Source organism: Salmo salar, chromosome 04, assembly GCF_965601325.2.
Source record: "Salmo salar chromosome 04, fSalSal1, whole genome shotgun sequence".
Lineage (NCBI taxonomy): Eukaryota > Metazoa > Chordata > Actinopteri > Salmoniformes > Salmonidae > Salmo > Salmo salar.
The window spans coordinates 6,157,501-6,173,634 of NC_138294.1; the positions used below are offsets into that span (position 1 = coordinate 6,157,501).

The following is a 16,134-nucleotide window of genomic DNA, read 5'->3' on the forward strand; positions in this document are numbered from 1 at the left end:
TCAGAGCGTCTGTTATAGAAGCAGCTGTAGATCAGCCAATCAGAGCGTCTGTTACAGAAGCAGCCGTAGATCAGCCAATCAGAGCGTCTGTTATACTCTCTCAGTATTGAATATAAACAGCCTGAGGAGTGGCTGGAACAAAACCCTGCACAGCTTGCAGCTCTCCAGGAGGAGGGTTAGAGTCCTAGATGTGTTTATGTTAGTATTTACTCTGCTGGACAGGATACAACTCTGTCTGTCTGTCTGTCTGTCTGTCTGTCTGTCTGTCTGTCTGTCTGTCTGTCTGTCTGTCTGTCTGTCTGTCTGTCTGTCACTGATGTCTATCTGAAGAGGTTCTGTCTGTCTGTCTGTCTCTGTCTGTCTGTCTGTCTGTCTGTCTGTCTGTCTGTCTGTCTGTCTGTCTGTCTGTCTGTCTGTCTGTCACTGATGTCTATCTGAAGAGGTCTCTGTCTGTCTGTCTGTCTGTCTGTCTACCTGTCTGTCTGCCTGTCTGTCTGCCTGCCTGTCTGTCTCTAGAAGTCATCATTACAACCAAAAAGATTCTATTCTACACTGAACTAAAATATAAATCGCAACATGTAAAGCGTTGGTCCCATGTTTCATGAGCTGAAATAAAAAATCCCAGAAATGTTCTATTCGCACAAAAAGCTTATTTCTCTAAAATGTTGTGCACTAATTTGTTTACATCCCTGTTAGTGATAAGAGAATTATCTCATAAAAGTAAATGAATCAATAATCCATTATTAATTAGTAGTTATGTAACATGGATAATGAATAATTAATGTACTGAACGGTTAGTCCCATAAGGTCTAGTAGAGGCCCGGGACAAAATGTGTGTGTGTGTTTTAGTGGGCCTAAGAGAACAGTAGGCATCTGTTTCAAGGTTTCTCTAATCTCGGGGGAGGGGAGGGGGAGAGAGAACACGGACAACGCTGGGTTGTGAGAAATCCGAGGAGTGTTTCATATATCTCGTGTTTGTGAAGTTTGTATGTGCGTTAGCAGGGAGGGAACTATAAAATAAATGTCTTTGTTATTTGGACCTCAGAACGTTCTCATGAATAAAGCCGAATTAACCTTTTGCAGAAAGCTGAGTCTTTGCCTAATTATTATTAAACCCTGTGTCTTACAAACCCTGGGGATTAGTCAAGGCTTATTGATTGCTAATTATTATCATTAAGATATAAAATTCCGTTAACAGTTAGTGAGGATTTCTCCTTTGCCAAGATAATCCATCCAGCTGATAGCTGTGGCATATCAAGAAGCTGATTAAAACAGCATGATCCTTACACAGGTGCACCTTGTGCTGGGGGACAATAAAAGGCCACTCTAAAACGTGCAGTTTTGTCACACAACACAAGGTCACAGATGTCCACCAGAGCTGTTGCCAAATAATTGCATGTTCATTTCTCTACCATAAGCCACCTCCAACGTTGTTTTAGAGAATTTGGCAGTACTTCCAACCGGCCTCACTACCTCAGACTATGTGCATGGGCCCCATGGTGGAGGTGGGGTTATGGTATGGGCCCCATGGTGGAGGTGGGGTTATGGTATGGGCCCCATGGTGGAGGTGGGGTTATGGTATGGGCCCCATGGTGGAGGTGGGGTTATGGTATGGGCCCCATGGTGGAGGTGGGGTTATGGTATGGGCCCCATGGTGGAGGTGGGGTTATGGTATGGGCCCCATGGTGGAGGTGGGGTTATGGTATTGGCCCCATGGTGGAGGTGGGGTTATATGGTATGGGCCCCATGGTGGAGGTGGGGTTATGGTATGGGCCCCATGGTGGAGGTGGGGTTATGGTATTGGCCCCATGGTGGAGGTGGGGTTATGGTATGGGCCCCATGGTGGAGGTGGGGTTATGGTATGGGCCCCATGGTGGAGGTGGGGTTATGGTATGGGCCCCATGGTGGAGGTGGGGTTATGGTATGGGCCCCATGGTGGAGGTGGGGTTATGGTATGGGCCCCATGGTGGAGGTGGGGTTATATGGTATGGGCCCCATGGTGGAGGTGGGGTTATGGTATGGGCCCCATGGTGGAGGTGGGGTTATATGGTATTGGGCCCCATGGTGGAGGTGGGGTTATGGTATGGGCCCCATGGTGGAGGTGGGGTTATGGTATGGGCAGGCATAAGCTACGGACAACGAATACAATTGCATTTTATCGATGGCAATTTGAATGCACAGAGATACCGTGATGAGATCCTGAGGCCCGTTGTCGTGCCATTCATCACCTCATGGTTCAGCATGATAATACACGGCCCCATGTCACAAGGATCTGGACACAATTACTGGAAGCTGAAAATGTCCCCAGTTCTTCCATGACCTGCATACTCACCAGACATGTCACCCATTGAGCATGTTTGGGATGCTCTGGATCGACGTGTACGACAGCGTGTTCCAGTTCCCGCCAATATCCAGCAACTTCGTACAACAATCCACAGCCTGATCAACTCTATGCGAAGGAGATGTATCGCGCTGCATGAGGCAAATGGTGGTCACACCAGATACTGACTGGTTTTCTGATCCACACCTCTACCTTTTTTTAAGGTATTTGTGAGCAACAGATGCATATCTGTATTCCCAGTCATGTGAAATCCATAGATTTGGGCCTAATTCATTTATTTCAATCGACTGATTCCCTTATATGTTGCGTTCATACAGTGCGTTGGGAAAGTATTCAGACCACTTAACTTTTCCCACCTCAATCTACACACAATACCCCATAATGACAAAGCAAACACAGGTTGTAATTTCCATAAGTATTCAGACCCTTCACTCAGTAATTTGTTGAAGGACCTTGGGCAGCGACTACAGCCTCGAGTCTTCTTGGGTATGACGCTACAAGCTTGGTACACCTGTATTTGGGGAGTTTCTCCCATTCTTCTCTGTAGATCCTCTCAAGCTCTGTCAGGTTGGATGGGGAGCGTCGCTGCACAGCTATTTTCAGGTCTCTCCAGAGATGTTCGATCGGGTTCAAGTCCGGGCTCTGGCTGGACCACTCAAGGACATTCAGAGAAGCCACTCCTGCGTTGTCTTGGCTGTGTGCTTAGGGTCGTTGTCCTGTTGGAAGGTGAACCTTCGCCCCAGTCTGAGGTCCTGAGCGCTCTGGAGCAGGTTTTCATCAAGGATCTCTCTATACTTGTCTCCGTTCATCGTTCCCTCGATCCTGACTAGTCTCCAGTCCCTGCCCCTGAAAAACATCCCCACAGCATGAGGCTGCCACCACCATGCTTCACCGTAGGGATGGTGCCAGGTTTCCTCCAGACGTGACACTTGGCATTCAGACCAAAGAGTTCAATCTTGGTTTCATCAGACCAGAGAATCTTGTTTCTCATGGTCTGAGAGTCTTTAGGTGCCTTTTGGTAAACTCCAAGCGGGCTGTCATGTGCCTTTTACTGAGGAGTGGCTTCCGTCTGGCCACTCTACCATAAAGGCCTGATTAGTGGAGTGCTGCAGAGACGGTTGTCCTTCTGGAAGGTTCTCCCATCTCCACAGCTTTGAGTGTAGATTATTTTATACATTTTAGAATAAGGCTGTAACGTAACAAAATGTGGAAAAAGAGAAGGGGTCTGAATACTTTCAGAAGGCCCTGGATACAACCTTTACACTCACTCTGACTGGCTGGATACGACCTTTACACTCACTCTGACTGGCTGGATACAACCTTTACACTCACTCTGACTGACTGGATACGACCTTTACACTCACTCTGACTGACTGGATACAACCTTTACACTCACTCTGACTGACTGGATACAACCTTTACACTCACTCTGACTGGCTGGATACAACCTTTACACTCACTCTGACTGACGGGATACGACCTTTACACTCACTCTGACTGACTGGATACGACCTTTACACTCACTCTGACTGACTGGATACAACCTTTACACTCACTCTGACTGACTGGATACAACCTTTACACTCACTCTGACTGACTGGACACGACCTTTACACTCACTCACTCTGACTGGATACAACCTTTACACTCACTCACTCTGACTGGACACGACCTTTACACTCACTCTGACTGACTGGATACAACCTTTACACTCACTCTGACTGACTGGATACAACCTTTACACTCACTCTGACTGACTGGATACAACCTTTACACTCACTCTGACTGGCTGGATACAACCTTTACACTCACTCTGACTGACTGGATACGACCTTTACACTCACTCTGACTGACTGGATACGACCTTTACACTCACTCTGACTGACTGGATACGACCTTTACACTCACTCTGACTGACTGGACACGACCTTGACACTCACTCTGACTGACTGGATACGACCTTTACACTCACTCTGACTGACTGGATACAACCTTTACACTCACTCTGACTGACTGGATACGACCTTTACACTCACTCACTGACTGGACACGACCTTTACACTCACTCACTCTGACTGGATACACCTTTACACTCACTCTGACTGGACACGACCTTTACACTCACTCTGACTGACTGGATACGACCTTTACACTCACTCTGACTGACTGGACACGACCTTTACACTCACTCACTCTGACTGGATACGACCTTTACACTCACTCTGACTGGCTGGACACAACCTTTACACTCACTCTGACTGGCTGGATACGACCTTTACACTCACTCTGACTGACTGGATACGACCTTTACACTCACTCTGACTAGATACGACATTTACACTCACTCTGACTGGCTGGATACGACCTTTACACTGACTGGACACAACCTTTACACTCACTCTGACTGGCTGGATACAACCTTTACACTCACTCTGACTGGCTGGATACGACCTTTACACTGACTGGACACAACCTTTACACTCACTCTGACTGGCTGGATACAACCTTTACACTCACTCTGACTGACTGGATACGACCTTTACACTCACTCTGACTGGCTGGATACAACCTTTACACTCACTCTGACTGGCTGGATACAACCTTTACACTCACTCTGACTGGCTGGATATGACCTTTACACTCACTCTGACTGACTGACAGAAACAAGACATGATCAAGACAACTCAGAACCTCAGAGTAAAGATGTGCTTATATTTTTTTGCGTAGAGCTTCCTATTGGTTGATTCTGATACCTCCTATTGGTTGATTCTGATACTTCCTATTGGTTGATTCTGATACCTCCTATTGGTTGATTCTGATGCTTCCTATTGGTTGATTCTGTTACTTCCTATTGGTTGATTCTGTTACCTGCCGGGAAGCTCTGATCTCATCTTTCTATAAAGAGTTTCCAAGTTGTCTTGAACACAGCAACACACACGCTCCAATTCTATGTTTAAAGAGGGAGACGCCTCTTCAATAAAACAGAACAACAGTATCGCTCTCGGCCTTTAGGTTTATTAGATGTCTGTATTGGGACACACACACACACACACACACACACACAAAAACAGGTTGGCTTAACCCCAGTCAGGTAAGATGGCTGACATCCCCAGAGTTTTAACACGCAAAGCATTATGGGGCATCTTCCTGGGCGTCTGAATCTGAGTCCTCCATCAAGGCCTCTTCCTCTCCTCCGGCAGTCTCCTCCTCCCCTCCGGCGATCCCCTCCTCCTCCTCCTCTCCTGCGGCGATCCCCTCCTCTTCCTCTCCTCCGGCGGTCTCCTCTTCCTCTCCTCCTGTTCTGTCCATCCCTCGGGAAGAGAACTTCCTCATCTTGATGTTGGGAAGCTTCTTTAGATCTCCGCTCCACTCCCTGAAACCAACCAATCACAGATCAGAACCATAGAATCATCCAATCACAGATCAGAACCCTGGAATCATCCAATCAGAACCATGGAATCATCCAATCACAGCTCAGAACAACGGAATTGCCGGGTTCACCTTCGGGTCATGATGGGGGCTGTACCAAATGGTTGATGTATTAGAATAATTGATTGTGTTGTATTAATAGAAGGGGTTATAAGACCCCTCCCTCCTTACATATATAGGGTCCTGGACTACAGATTAACAATATATATAGTCATTATAAAGGTTTAATATTGTTCCACAGTTTTCTTCTAGTCTCTCTGCCTCTTATAAAGAAAACGGTCTGAGAAATGTGTGACAGAACTCTGCAGGGGAGTGTCAGAGATAAGAGACTAGTCAGACACTATAAATCAGCCTGGGGACATTTACTGCTGAGCCTTTAGATAACACTGAAACTCTTGTTTGTATAAGCTGAGTGGCTGCATGGGCTTGGTCTCATGGGTAGAAGGTAATGATGTAGGCAGTGACGCCACTAAGATATACGACTGTAGGCATGGGCTTGGTCTCATGGGTAGAAGGTAATGATGTAGGCAGTGACGCCACTAAGATATATGACTGTAGGCATGGGCTTGGTCTCATGGGTAGAAGGTAATGATGTAGGCAGTGACGCCACTAAGATATATGACTGTAGGCATGGGCTTGGTCTCATGGGCAGAAGGTAATGATGTAGGCAGTGACGCCACTAAGATATATGACTGTAGGCATGGGCTTGGTCTCATGGGTAGAAGGTAATGATGTAGGCAGTGACGTCACTAAGATATACGACTGTAGGCATGGGCTTGGTCTCATGGGTAGAAGGTAATGATGTAGGCAGTGACGCCACTAAGATATATGACTGTAGGCATGGGCTTGGTCTCATGGGTAGAAGGTAATGATGTAGGCAGTGACGCCACTAAGATATATGACTGTAGGCATGGGCTTGGTCTCATGGGTAGAAGGTAATGATGTAGGCAGTGACGCCACTAAGATATATGACTGTAGGCATGGGCTTGGTCTCATGGGTAGAAGGTAATGATGTAGGCATAATAAAACTCAAACCCTTTTCTATTTTGCAGAACTTACTCTGGAAACATGCCTGCAATTGCATTAATAAAGGTTTTTGGATGATTTAATTAAAGATATTGTCTGAATGCTAATTTCGCCAATGAGCCAATGATTGACAAGGAACAAGGAACGAACCACACAGAATCAACCAATCAGGTGAGAGAACGTTTCAGAGAGAAATGTAAGAGCTGTTTTTCATGAATCATCACAACTCTACTGACAACAACCAATCAGATCACAGCTCTACTGACACAGACCAATCAGATTCCTGCTCTAGCCAGAGGTGGGTTGTCATTGGTCGTCTCACCTGAAGGTCTTGAGATGTTTAGAGTTGATGATGTCTGGAATCTCTGAGGAGAGAAGAGGAACACAACGTCAGGGTTCTGTGTGTGTGTGTGTGTGTGTGTGTGTGTGAGACTGAGACTGACCGAAGCCGTTGCCATGGTACAGAGCGGTCTCTCTCTCTACAGTCTGTTTGATGACGTTCTCCCTGCTGCCATGGAGACGACCCTGACGACCTTTGATCCCGTTCACCAACTCTATCTGGTCCAACTCCCCGTCAAACCTCTGCAGGTACCTACACACACACACACACACACACACACACACACACACATTTTAAATACTTTATTTGAATCCACCAATCACATGTAAAAAAAAAAAAGATCCATACATTTTAAAAGTTCCTGTCTGCATGTCCCTCAAGGGTACAGGAAGCACCTCCTTCTCCAAGCAGCTAGGCTGCCCACGACAGCTGAAACAGGAAGCACCTCCTTCTCCAAGCAGCTAGGCTGCCCACGACAGCTGGAACAGGAAGCACCTCCTTCTCCAAGCAGCTAGGCTGCCCACGACAGCTGAAACAGAGCAGTACCTAGCCTACTGCTTTGCTCTAGTCCCACCACAGCTGAAACAGAGCAGTACCTAGCCTACTGCTTTGCTCTAGTCCCACCACAGCTGAAACAGAGCAGTACCTAGCCTACTGCTTTGCTCTAGTCCCACCACAGCTGGAACAGAGCAGTACCTAGCCTACTGCTTTGCTCTAGTCCCACCACAGCTGGAACAGAGCAGTACCTAGCCTACTGCTTTGCTCTAGTCCCACCACAGCTGAAACAGAGCAGTACCTAGCCTACTGCTTTGCTCTAGTCCCACCACAGCTGAAACAGAGCAGTACCTAGCCTACTGCTTTGTTCTAGTCCCACCACAGCTGAAACAGAGCAGTACCTAGCCTACTGCTTTGCTCTAGTCCCACCACAGCTGAAACAGAGCAGACTAGTCTTTCAAAGAGGTGGGAGTCAAACTGAGACTTGATTTTTACCTCAGGGGGTCTGAAGGGACTAGTCTTTCACCCCACAACAATGCAATATGCTCATCAACTCTTCCCTGTATTTCAGTTCACACAACAGTCTTGATGTGTATAAGCCTATCGCCCACTGTCTGAGTTGTGAAGAAATACATGTTGAAACCAGGTGTTTGAGGTTTGTTGAAACCAGGTGTTTGAGGTTTGTTGAAACCAGGTGTTGAAACCAGGTGTTTGAGGTTTGTTGAAACCAGGTGTTTGAAGTTTGTTGAAACCAGGTGTTTGAAGTTTGTTGAAACCAGGTGTTGAAACCAGGTGTTTGAGGTTTGTTGAAACCAGGTGTTTGAGGATGTTGAAATAAATGTTGAAACCAGGTGTTTGAGGATTGTTGAAACCAGGTGTTTGAGGATTGTTGAAACCAGGTGTTTGAGGATTGTTGAAACCAGGTGTTTGAGGATTGTTGAAACCAGGTGTTTGAGGATTGTTGAAACCAGGTGTTTGAGGATTGTTGAAACCAGGTGTTTGAGGATTGTTGAAACCAGGTGTTTGAGGATTGTTGAAACCAGGTGTTTGAGGATTGTTGAAACCAGGTGTTTGAGGATTGTTGAAACCAGGTGTTTCTGAGCTTTTTAAACCCTTTTTAGAGGGCTTCCAAATGTAATATAAATAAGGGGTTTGGATCCATTTTGGATCCATTTTCAGTCCAGTGACCTTAGAAGGGGATTTCATATCTTTAACGTGTCTATGTTGATGAGGGGAGATGCATATGCGAGTCTCAAGCCAATCTGACCGTGTATATCACAAGGCTTGCCCCTAGACACCTGTACCTTCAGTAGGTGGCTCCACGAGGCACCCCCAACATCATACCCGAGTATGGAGCCCATATCAGCATATATAGGGTTGGCTTTAGGCCCTTCCAACGTCTAAAATAGGCCTATGCCACGCCCCCCAACATGTCACAAGGCTCCTTGGCCAATCGGAGCAATGAAAGATTATATTTGCCCCCCCCCCCCCCCCCCCAAAAAAAAACGTCCACAGTGGGTCTAGGACACGCCTCCCCACCATGTCGACCTATGTCATTGGGAAACACAATGTCAACATTCACTGCTATGCGGACGACACCCAGCTGTACATTTCGATGAAACATGGCGAAGCACCAAAATTGCCTTCTCTGGAAGCCTGTGTTTCAGACATAAGGAAGTGGATGGCTGCAAATGTTTTACTTTTAAACTCGGACAAAACAGAGACGCTTGTTCGAGGTCCCAAGAAACAAAGAGACCTGCTGTTTGATCTGACAATTAATCTGGATGGTTGTACAGTCGTCTCAAATGAAACTGTGAAGGACCTGGGCGATTACTCTGGACCCTGTGAAGGACCTGGGCGTTACTCTGGACCCTGTGAAGGACCTGGGCGTTACTCTGGACCCTGTGAAGGACCTGGGCGTTACTCTGGACCCTGTGAAGGAACCTGGGCGTTACTCTGGACCCTGTGAAGGACCTGGGCGTTACTCTGGACCCTGTGAAGGACCTGGGCGTTACTCTGGACCCTGTGAAGGACCTGGGCGTTACTCTGGACCCTGTGAAGGACCTGGGCGTTACTCTGGACCCTGTGAAGGACCTGGGCGTTACTCTGGACCCTGTGAAGGACCTGGGCGTTACTCTGGACCCTGTGAAGGACCTGGGCGTTACTCTGGACCCTGTGAAGGACCTGGGCGTTACTCTGGACCCTGTGAAGGACCTGGGCGTTACTCTGGACCCTGTGAAGGCCCTGGGCGTTACTCTGGACCCTGTGAAGGACCTGGGCGTTACTCTGGACCCTGTGAAGGACCTGGGCGTTACTCTGGACCCTGTGAAAGACCTGGGCGTTACTCTGGACCCTGTGAAGGACCTGGGCGTTACTCTGGACCCTGTGAAGGACCTGGGCGTTACTCTGGACCCTGTGAAGGACCTGGGCGTTACTCTGGACCCTGTGAAGGACCTGGGCGTTACTCTGGACCCTGTGAAGGACCTGGGCGTTACTCTGGACCCTGTGAAGGATCTGGGAATTACTCTGGACCCTGTGAAGGACCTGGGAAAACATCTGACATTGAAAAATGTTGGCTTATCGACCTGTAAGACATTGATTACTACATTGTTGGGTCAGACCTGGTAAAGACATTGGATTACTACATTGTTGGGTTCAGACCTGGTAAAGACTATTGATTACTACATTGTTGGGTTAGACCTGGTAAAGACTATTGATTACTACATTGTTGGGTTCAGACCTGGTAAAGACATTGATATTGATTACTACATTGTTGGGTTTAGACCTGGTAAAGACATTGATTACTACATTGTTGGGTTCAGACCTGGTAAAGACATTGATTACTACATTGTTGGGTTCAGACCTGGTAAAGACATTGATTACTACATTGTTGGGTTTAGACCTGGTAAAGACATTGATATTGATTACTACATTGTTGGGTTCAGACCTGGTAAAGACATTGATTACTACATTGTTGGGTTCAGACCTGGTAAAGACATTGATTACTACATTGTTGGGTTCAGACCTGGTAAAGACATTGATTACTACATTGTTGGGTTTAGACCTGGTAAAGACATTGATTACTACATTGTTGGGTTCAGACCTGGTAAAGACATTGATATTGATTACTACATTGTTGGGTTCAGACCTGGTAAAGACATTGATTACTACATTGTTGGGTTTAGACCTGGTAAAGACATTGATTACTACATTGTTGGGTTCAGACCTGGTAAAGACATTGATTACTACATTGTTGGGTTCAGACCTGGTAAAGACATTGATATTGATTACTACATTGTTGGGTTCAGACCTGGTAAAGACATTGATATTGATTACTACATTGTTGGGTTCAGACCTGGTAAAGACGTATTGATTACTACATTGTTGGGTTTAGACCTGGTAAAGACATTGATATTGATTACTACATTGTTGGGTTTAGACCTGGTAAAGACATTGATATTGATTACTACATTGTTGGGTTCAGACCTGGTAAAGACATTGATTACTACATTGTTGGGTTTAGACCTGGTAAAGACATTGATATTGATTACTACATTGTTGGGTTTAGACCTGGTAAAGACATTGATTACTACATTGTTGGGTTTAGACCTGGTAAAGACATTGATATTGATTACTACATTGTTGGGTTCAGACCTGGTAAAGACATTGATATTGATTACTACATTGTTGGGTTCAGACCTGGTAAAGACATTGATTACTACATTGTTGGGTTTCAGACCTGGTAAAGACATTGATTACTACATTGTTGGGTTCAGACCTGGTAAAGACATTGATTACTACATTGTTGGGTTTTAGACCTGGTAAAGACATTGATTACTACATTGTTGGGTTCAGACCTGGTAAAGACATTGATATTGATTACTACATTGTTGGGGTTCAGACCTGGTAAAGACATTGATTACTACATTGTTGGGTTTTAGACCTGGTAAAGACATTGATTACTACATTGTTGGGTTTTAGACCTGGTAAAGACATTGAGAAAGCAACAGTTTGTGGAAATGAAGGAGACACACGGGTCCTGACCTCTCTATGATGCGACAGGCGTCCTGTTTGGTGAACTCTGTCTTCTCAGAGTCCAGCTGGCTCTGAAACCACTGCAGCTTATCACCTACACACACACAAACAACACTGGGAAAGCAGGCGACTACCACACACACACAGGGTCGGGTACACTCTGTCTACACACACCACTGACTCACACCACTACACACACCTACACACACACACACACACACACACAATACAGGGTAAGAGGGGGTACAGCCTACCGCTGTACTAACCAACACACACAATACAGGGTAAGACGGGGTACACCCTACCGCTGTACTAACCAATACAGGGTAAGACGGGGTACACCCTACCTGTCTTTTCTTACTACCACTAAATTAACTAAACAAACAACAGGGTAGCAGCACAACATGACAACAACATGGTAGCAACACAACATGACAACAACATGGTAGAAACACAACATGACAACAACATGGTAGCAGCACAACATGACAACAACATGGTAGCAACACAACATGACAACAACATGGTAGAAACACAACATGACAACAACATGGTAGAAACACAACATGACAACAACATGGTAGAAACACAACATGACAACAACATGGTAGAAACACAACATGACAACAACATGGTAGCAACACAACATGGTAGCAACACAACATGGTAGAAACACAACATGGTAGCAACACAACATGACAACAACATGGTAGCAGCACAACATGACAACAACATGGTAGCAACACAACATGACAACAACACAACATGACAACAACATGGTAGCAACACAACATGACAACAACATGGTAGAAACACAACAACAACATGGTAGCAGCACAACATGACAACAACATGGTAGCAACACAACATGACAACAACATGGTAGCAACACAACATGACAACAACAAGGTAGCAACACAACATGACAACAACATGGTAGCAGCACAACATGACAACAACATGGTAGCAGCACAACATGACAACAACATGGTAGCAGCACAACATGACAACAACATGGTAGCAGCACAACATAACAACAACACAACATGACAACAACACAACAACATGGTAGAAACACAACATGGTAGCAACACAACAACAACATGGTAGCAGCACAACATGACAACAACATGGTAGGAACACAACATGACAACAACATGGTAGCAACACAACAACACACAACATGACAACAACATGGTAGCAACACAACATGACAACAACATGGTAGCAACACAACATGACAACAACATAGACAACACAACACAACAAGGTAGCAGCACAACATGACAACAAGGTAGCAGCACAACATGACAACAACACAACATGACAATAACAAGGTAGAAACACAAAATATGATTCAGACATTATCGGGCCCAGACAACAGTGCAAAAGGAAGAAGGTAGAGCCAACAATACATCACGCAAAGCAGCCACAACCGTCAGTAAGAGTGTCCATGTTTGAGGTTTTGAATGAAGAGATTTTGTGTTAAACGCTCTACAACAAAGCTTTATTGGTGTCCAACAAGCTTTCTCTGCCCATGACCTTTGTTTTGGAGGTGTTCAGAACAAAGGTGATGTGGTTTGGGTAGAAGAACGTCCCTCTCCCTACAGGTGTGATCACTACCTCTGGGGCTTTAGAGCTCGAGGTAGTCACCTCGTACAAGTACTTGGGAGTATGGCTAGACGGTACACTGTCCTTCTCTCAGAACATATCAAAGCTGCAGGCTAAAGTTAAATCTAGACTTGGTTTCCTCTATCGTAATCGCTCCTCTTTCACCCCAGCAGCCAAACTAACCCTGATTCAGATGACCATCCTACCCATGCTAGATTACGGAGACATAATTTATAGATCGGCAGGTAAGGGTTGCTCTCGAGCGGCTAGATGTTCTTTACCATTCGGCCATCAGATTTGCCACCAATGCTCCTTATAGGACACATCACTGCACTCTATACTCCTCTGTAAACTGGTCATCTCTGTATACCCGTCACAAGACCCACTGGTTGATGCTTATTCATAAAACCCTCTTAGGCCTCACTCCCCCTATCTGAGATATCTACTGCAGCCCTCATCCTCCCCATACAACACCCGTTCACTCCCCCCTATCTGAGATATCTACTGCAGCCCTCATCCTCCACATACAACACCCGTTCACTCCCCCCTATCTGAGATATCTACTGCAGCCCTCATCCTCCACATACAACACCCGTTCACTCCCCCCTATCTGAGATATCTACTGCAGCCCTCATCCTCCCCATACAACACCCGTTCTGACAGTCACATTCTGTTAAAGGTCCCCAAAGCGAACACATCCCTGGGTCGCTCCTCTTTTCAGTTCGCTGCAGCTAGCGACTGGAACGAGCTGCAACAAACACTCAAACCGGACAGTTTTATCTCCATCTCTTCATTCAAAGACTCAATCGTGGAGAGCCCCCGTCTGAGCAGGAGGCCGTCATTGTAAATAAGAATTTATTCTTAACTGACTTGCCATGTTAAATAAAGGTGAAATAAAAAAAAATATGCATGTAAATGGATGAGAGAGCTTCCTACTGCTTGAGCTGTTGTTGTTGATGTAAATTGAGAAGAGCGTGGGGCCTAGGATCTAGCCTTGGGGAACTCCCTTGGTGACAGGCAGTGGCTGAGACAGCAGATGTTCAGTAACAGTAGTACAGTAACAATAATAGTACAGTAACAGACTGTCAGACTCACCAATGCTGTTGAGACGAGTGGCCTTCTCACTCTTTTGTCTGTGGAGGCAGAGATACACACTTAACTTTATAAATATAAAACAATATACAGGATTCTCTCTGTTCAAAACACAAACCATCTCCCTCCCTCCTTACCTCTCCTTCTTTCCCAGACGTATCTCCTGGCTGGCCAGGTAAGCAGCTTTCCTGCTATAGGGATGACACACCTTCTCCTTCTGAGATGGTTTACCTTTCCCCGCCTTCGGCTACACACACACACACACACACACACACACACACACACACACACACACACACACACACACACACACGACTGTTAGAACACTGTCTTGCATTATTCCACACTGAACTAAAATATAAACCCAACATGTAAAGTGTTGGTTCCATGTTTCAATAACTGAAATAGAAATGTCCATACGCACAGAAAGCGTATTTCCCAGTGAGCCTTTCTCCTCTGCCAAAATAATCCATCCAGCTGATAGCTGTTGGCATATCATGAAGATGATTAAACGGCATGATCATTACACAGGTGCACCTTGTGCTGGGGGACAATAAAAGGCCACTCTAAAATGTGAAGTTTTGTCACACAACACAAGGTCACAGATGTCTGATGTTTTGAGGGAGCGTGCAATTGACATGCTGACTGCAGAAATTTCCTCCAGGGCTGTTTCCTTGAGAATTTAATGTTAATTTCTCTACTATAAGCCGCCTCCAACGTCATTTTAGAGAATTTGGCAGTACGTCCAACTGGCCTCATAACCACAGACAACACCAGCCCAGGACCTCCACATCCGGCTTCTTCGCCTATGGGATCGTCTGAGAGCAGCCACCTGGACAGCTGATGAAACTGAGGAGTATTTCTGTCTGTAATAAAGCCCTTTTGTGGGGAAAAACTCATTCTGATTGGCTGAGCCTGGCTCCCCAGTGGGTGGAGCCCTCCCAGGCCCACCCATCGCTGCGTCCCTGCCCAGTCATGTGAAATACTTACTTAAAAGCTTAAGTAAAATATTTAATAAATAAACTAAAGTAAAAAAAAAAAAAAACTATAACAATAATGAGGCTAGTCGAGGTAATATGTAGGTAGGGGTAAAGTGACTATGCATAGATAATGAACAGCTGAGAGCAGCAGCAGCGTAAATAAATGAGTATTCAATGCAAATAGTCCGGGTATCCATTTGATTAGCTGTTCAGCAGTCTTATGGCTTGGGGGGGGGGGGGGGGTAGAATCTGTTAATAAGAAGCCTTAGGACCATTTTTTTTTTATTTAACTAGGCAAGTCCTAGACGTGGTGCTTGTGAAAGTCACTTGAAATCCATAAATTATGGCCTAATTTATTTATTTCAATTGACTGATTTCCTTATATTAACTTTAACTCATAAATCGTTGAAATGGTTGCGTTTATATTGTTGTGCAGTATACATTCACTAGATTCTAAGAGCGCTATAACGTTATATAAATCTAGGTTTAGCTAAATATATTTATACATATATAGATACATGTTAACGATGTTAAATAAGTGTAATTTTACCATGTTTGAGTTGTATGTGAGAAGTTTAATCATCGGTTGAACACACGTGTTCTGTATTGACAACTCCGGCGGATGTTGCTGGTCCGTCGCACAACACTGTCCGTCATTTCATCCGGCGGCGGAAAGAAGGTTCCACAACCCGGAAGACAACAAGACCACGTTGTTTCCGAATCAAAACGTGTTGCGAACAGCGGAGTAACGTTACTGAGAGTAGCAGAGAGCAGACCGAGAACAG

The 16,134-nt window shown here is 45.5% G+C and overlaps 2 protein-coding genes across 2 annotated transcripts in view; one reads left to right on the forward strand and one right to left on the reverse strand.

Moving 5' to 3' along the window:
• marchf1 (membrane-associated ring finger (C3HC4) 1) overlaps positions 1 to 311 on the forward strand; it is a 22,316-nt gene extending 22,005 nt beyond the window's left edge. Inside the window, exon 8 of the mRNA XM_082973887.1 lies at positions 1 to 311. This exon is cut by the window's left edge and continues 561 nt beyond it. The gene's annotated coding sequence lies outside the window, so the exon portion shown is untranslated.
• A 5,025-nt stretch (positions 312 to 5,336) lies between these two features.
• tma16 (translation machinery associated 16 homolog) lies at positions 5,337 to 16,036 on the reverse strand. The gene is made up of 7 exons (XM_045712403.2): positions 15,900 to 16,036; positions 14,507 to 14,616; positions 14,373 to 14,410; positions 11,676 to 11,760; positions 7,240 to 7,388; positions 7,119 to 7,161; positions 5,337 to 5,714 (listed from the first exon to the last, which is right to left on the reverse strand). Exons 1-7 carry the CDS (start codon positions 15,930 to 15,932, stop codon positions 5,474 to 5,476), a joined length of 699 nt encoding a protein of 232 aa, XP_045568359.2. The 5' UTR covers positions 15,933 to 16,036; the 3' UTR covers positions 5,337 to 5,473.
• Between the last annotated feature and the right edge of the window lie 98 nt (positions 16,037 to 16,134).

Coding starts and splice junctions, on each gene's coding strand:
- tma16 (XM_045712403.2), bottom strand. CDS start 15,932: ATGATTAAACTTCTCACATACAACTCAAACATG. Junction 11,761..14,372: donor CACTCGTCTCAACAGCATTG/GTGAGTCTGACA, acceptor GTGTGTGTGTAG/GTGATAAGCTGCAGTGGTTT. Junction 5,715..7,118: donor AAACATCTCAAGACCTTCAG/GTGAGACGACCA, acceptor GGTTGGTTTCAG/GGAGTGGAGCGGAGATCTAA.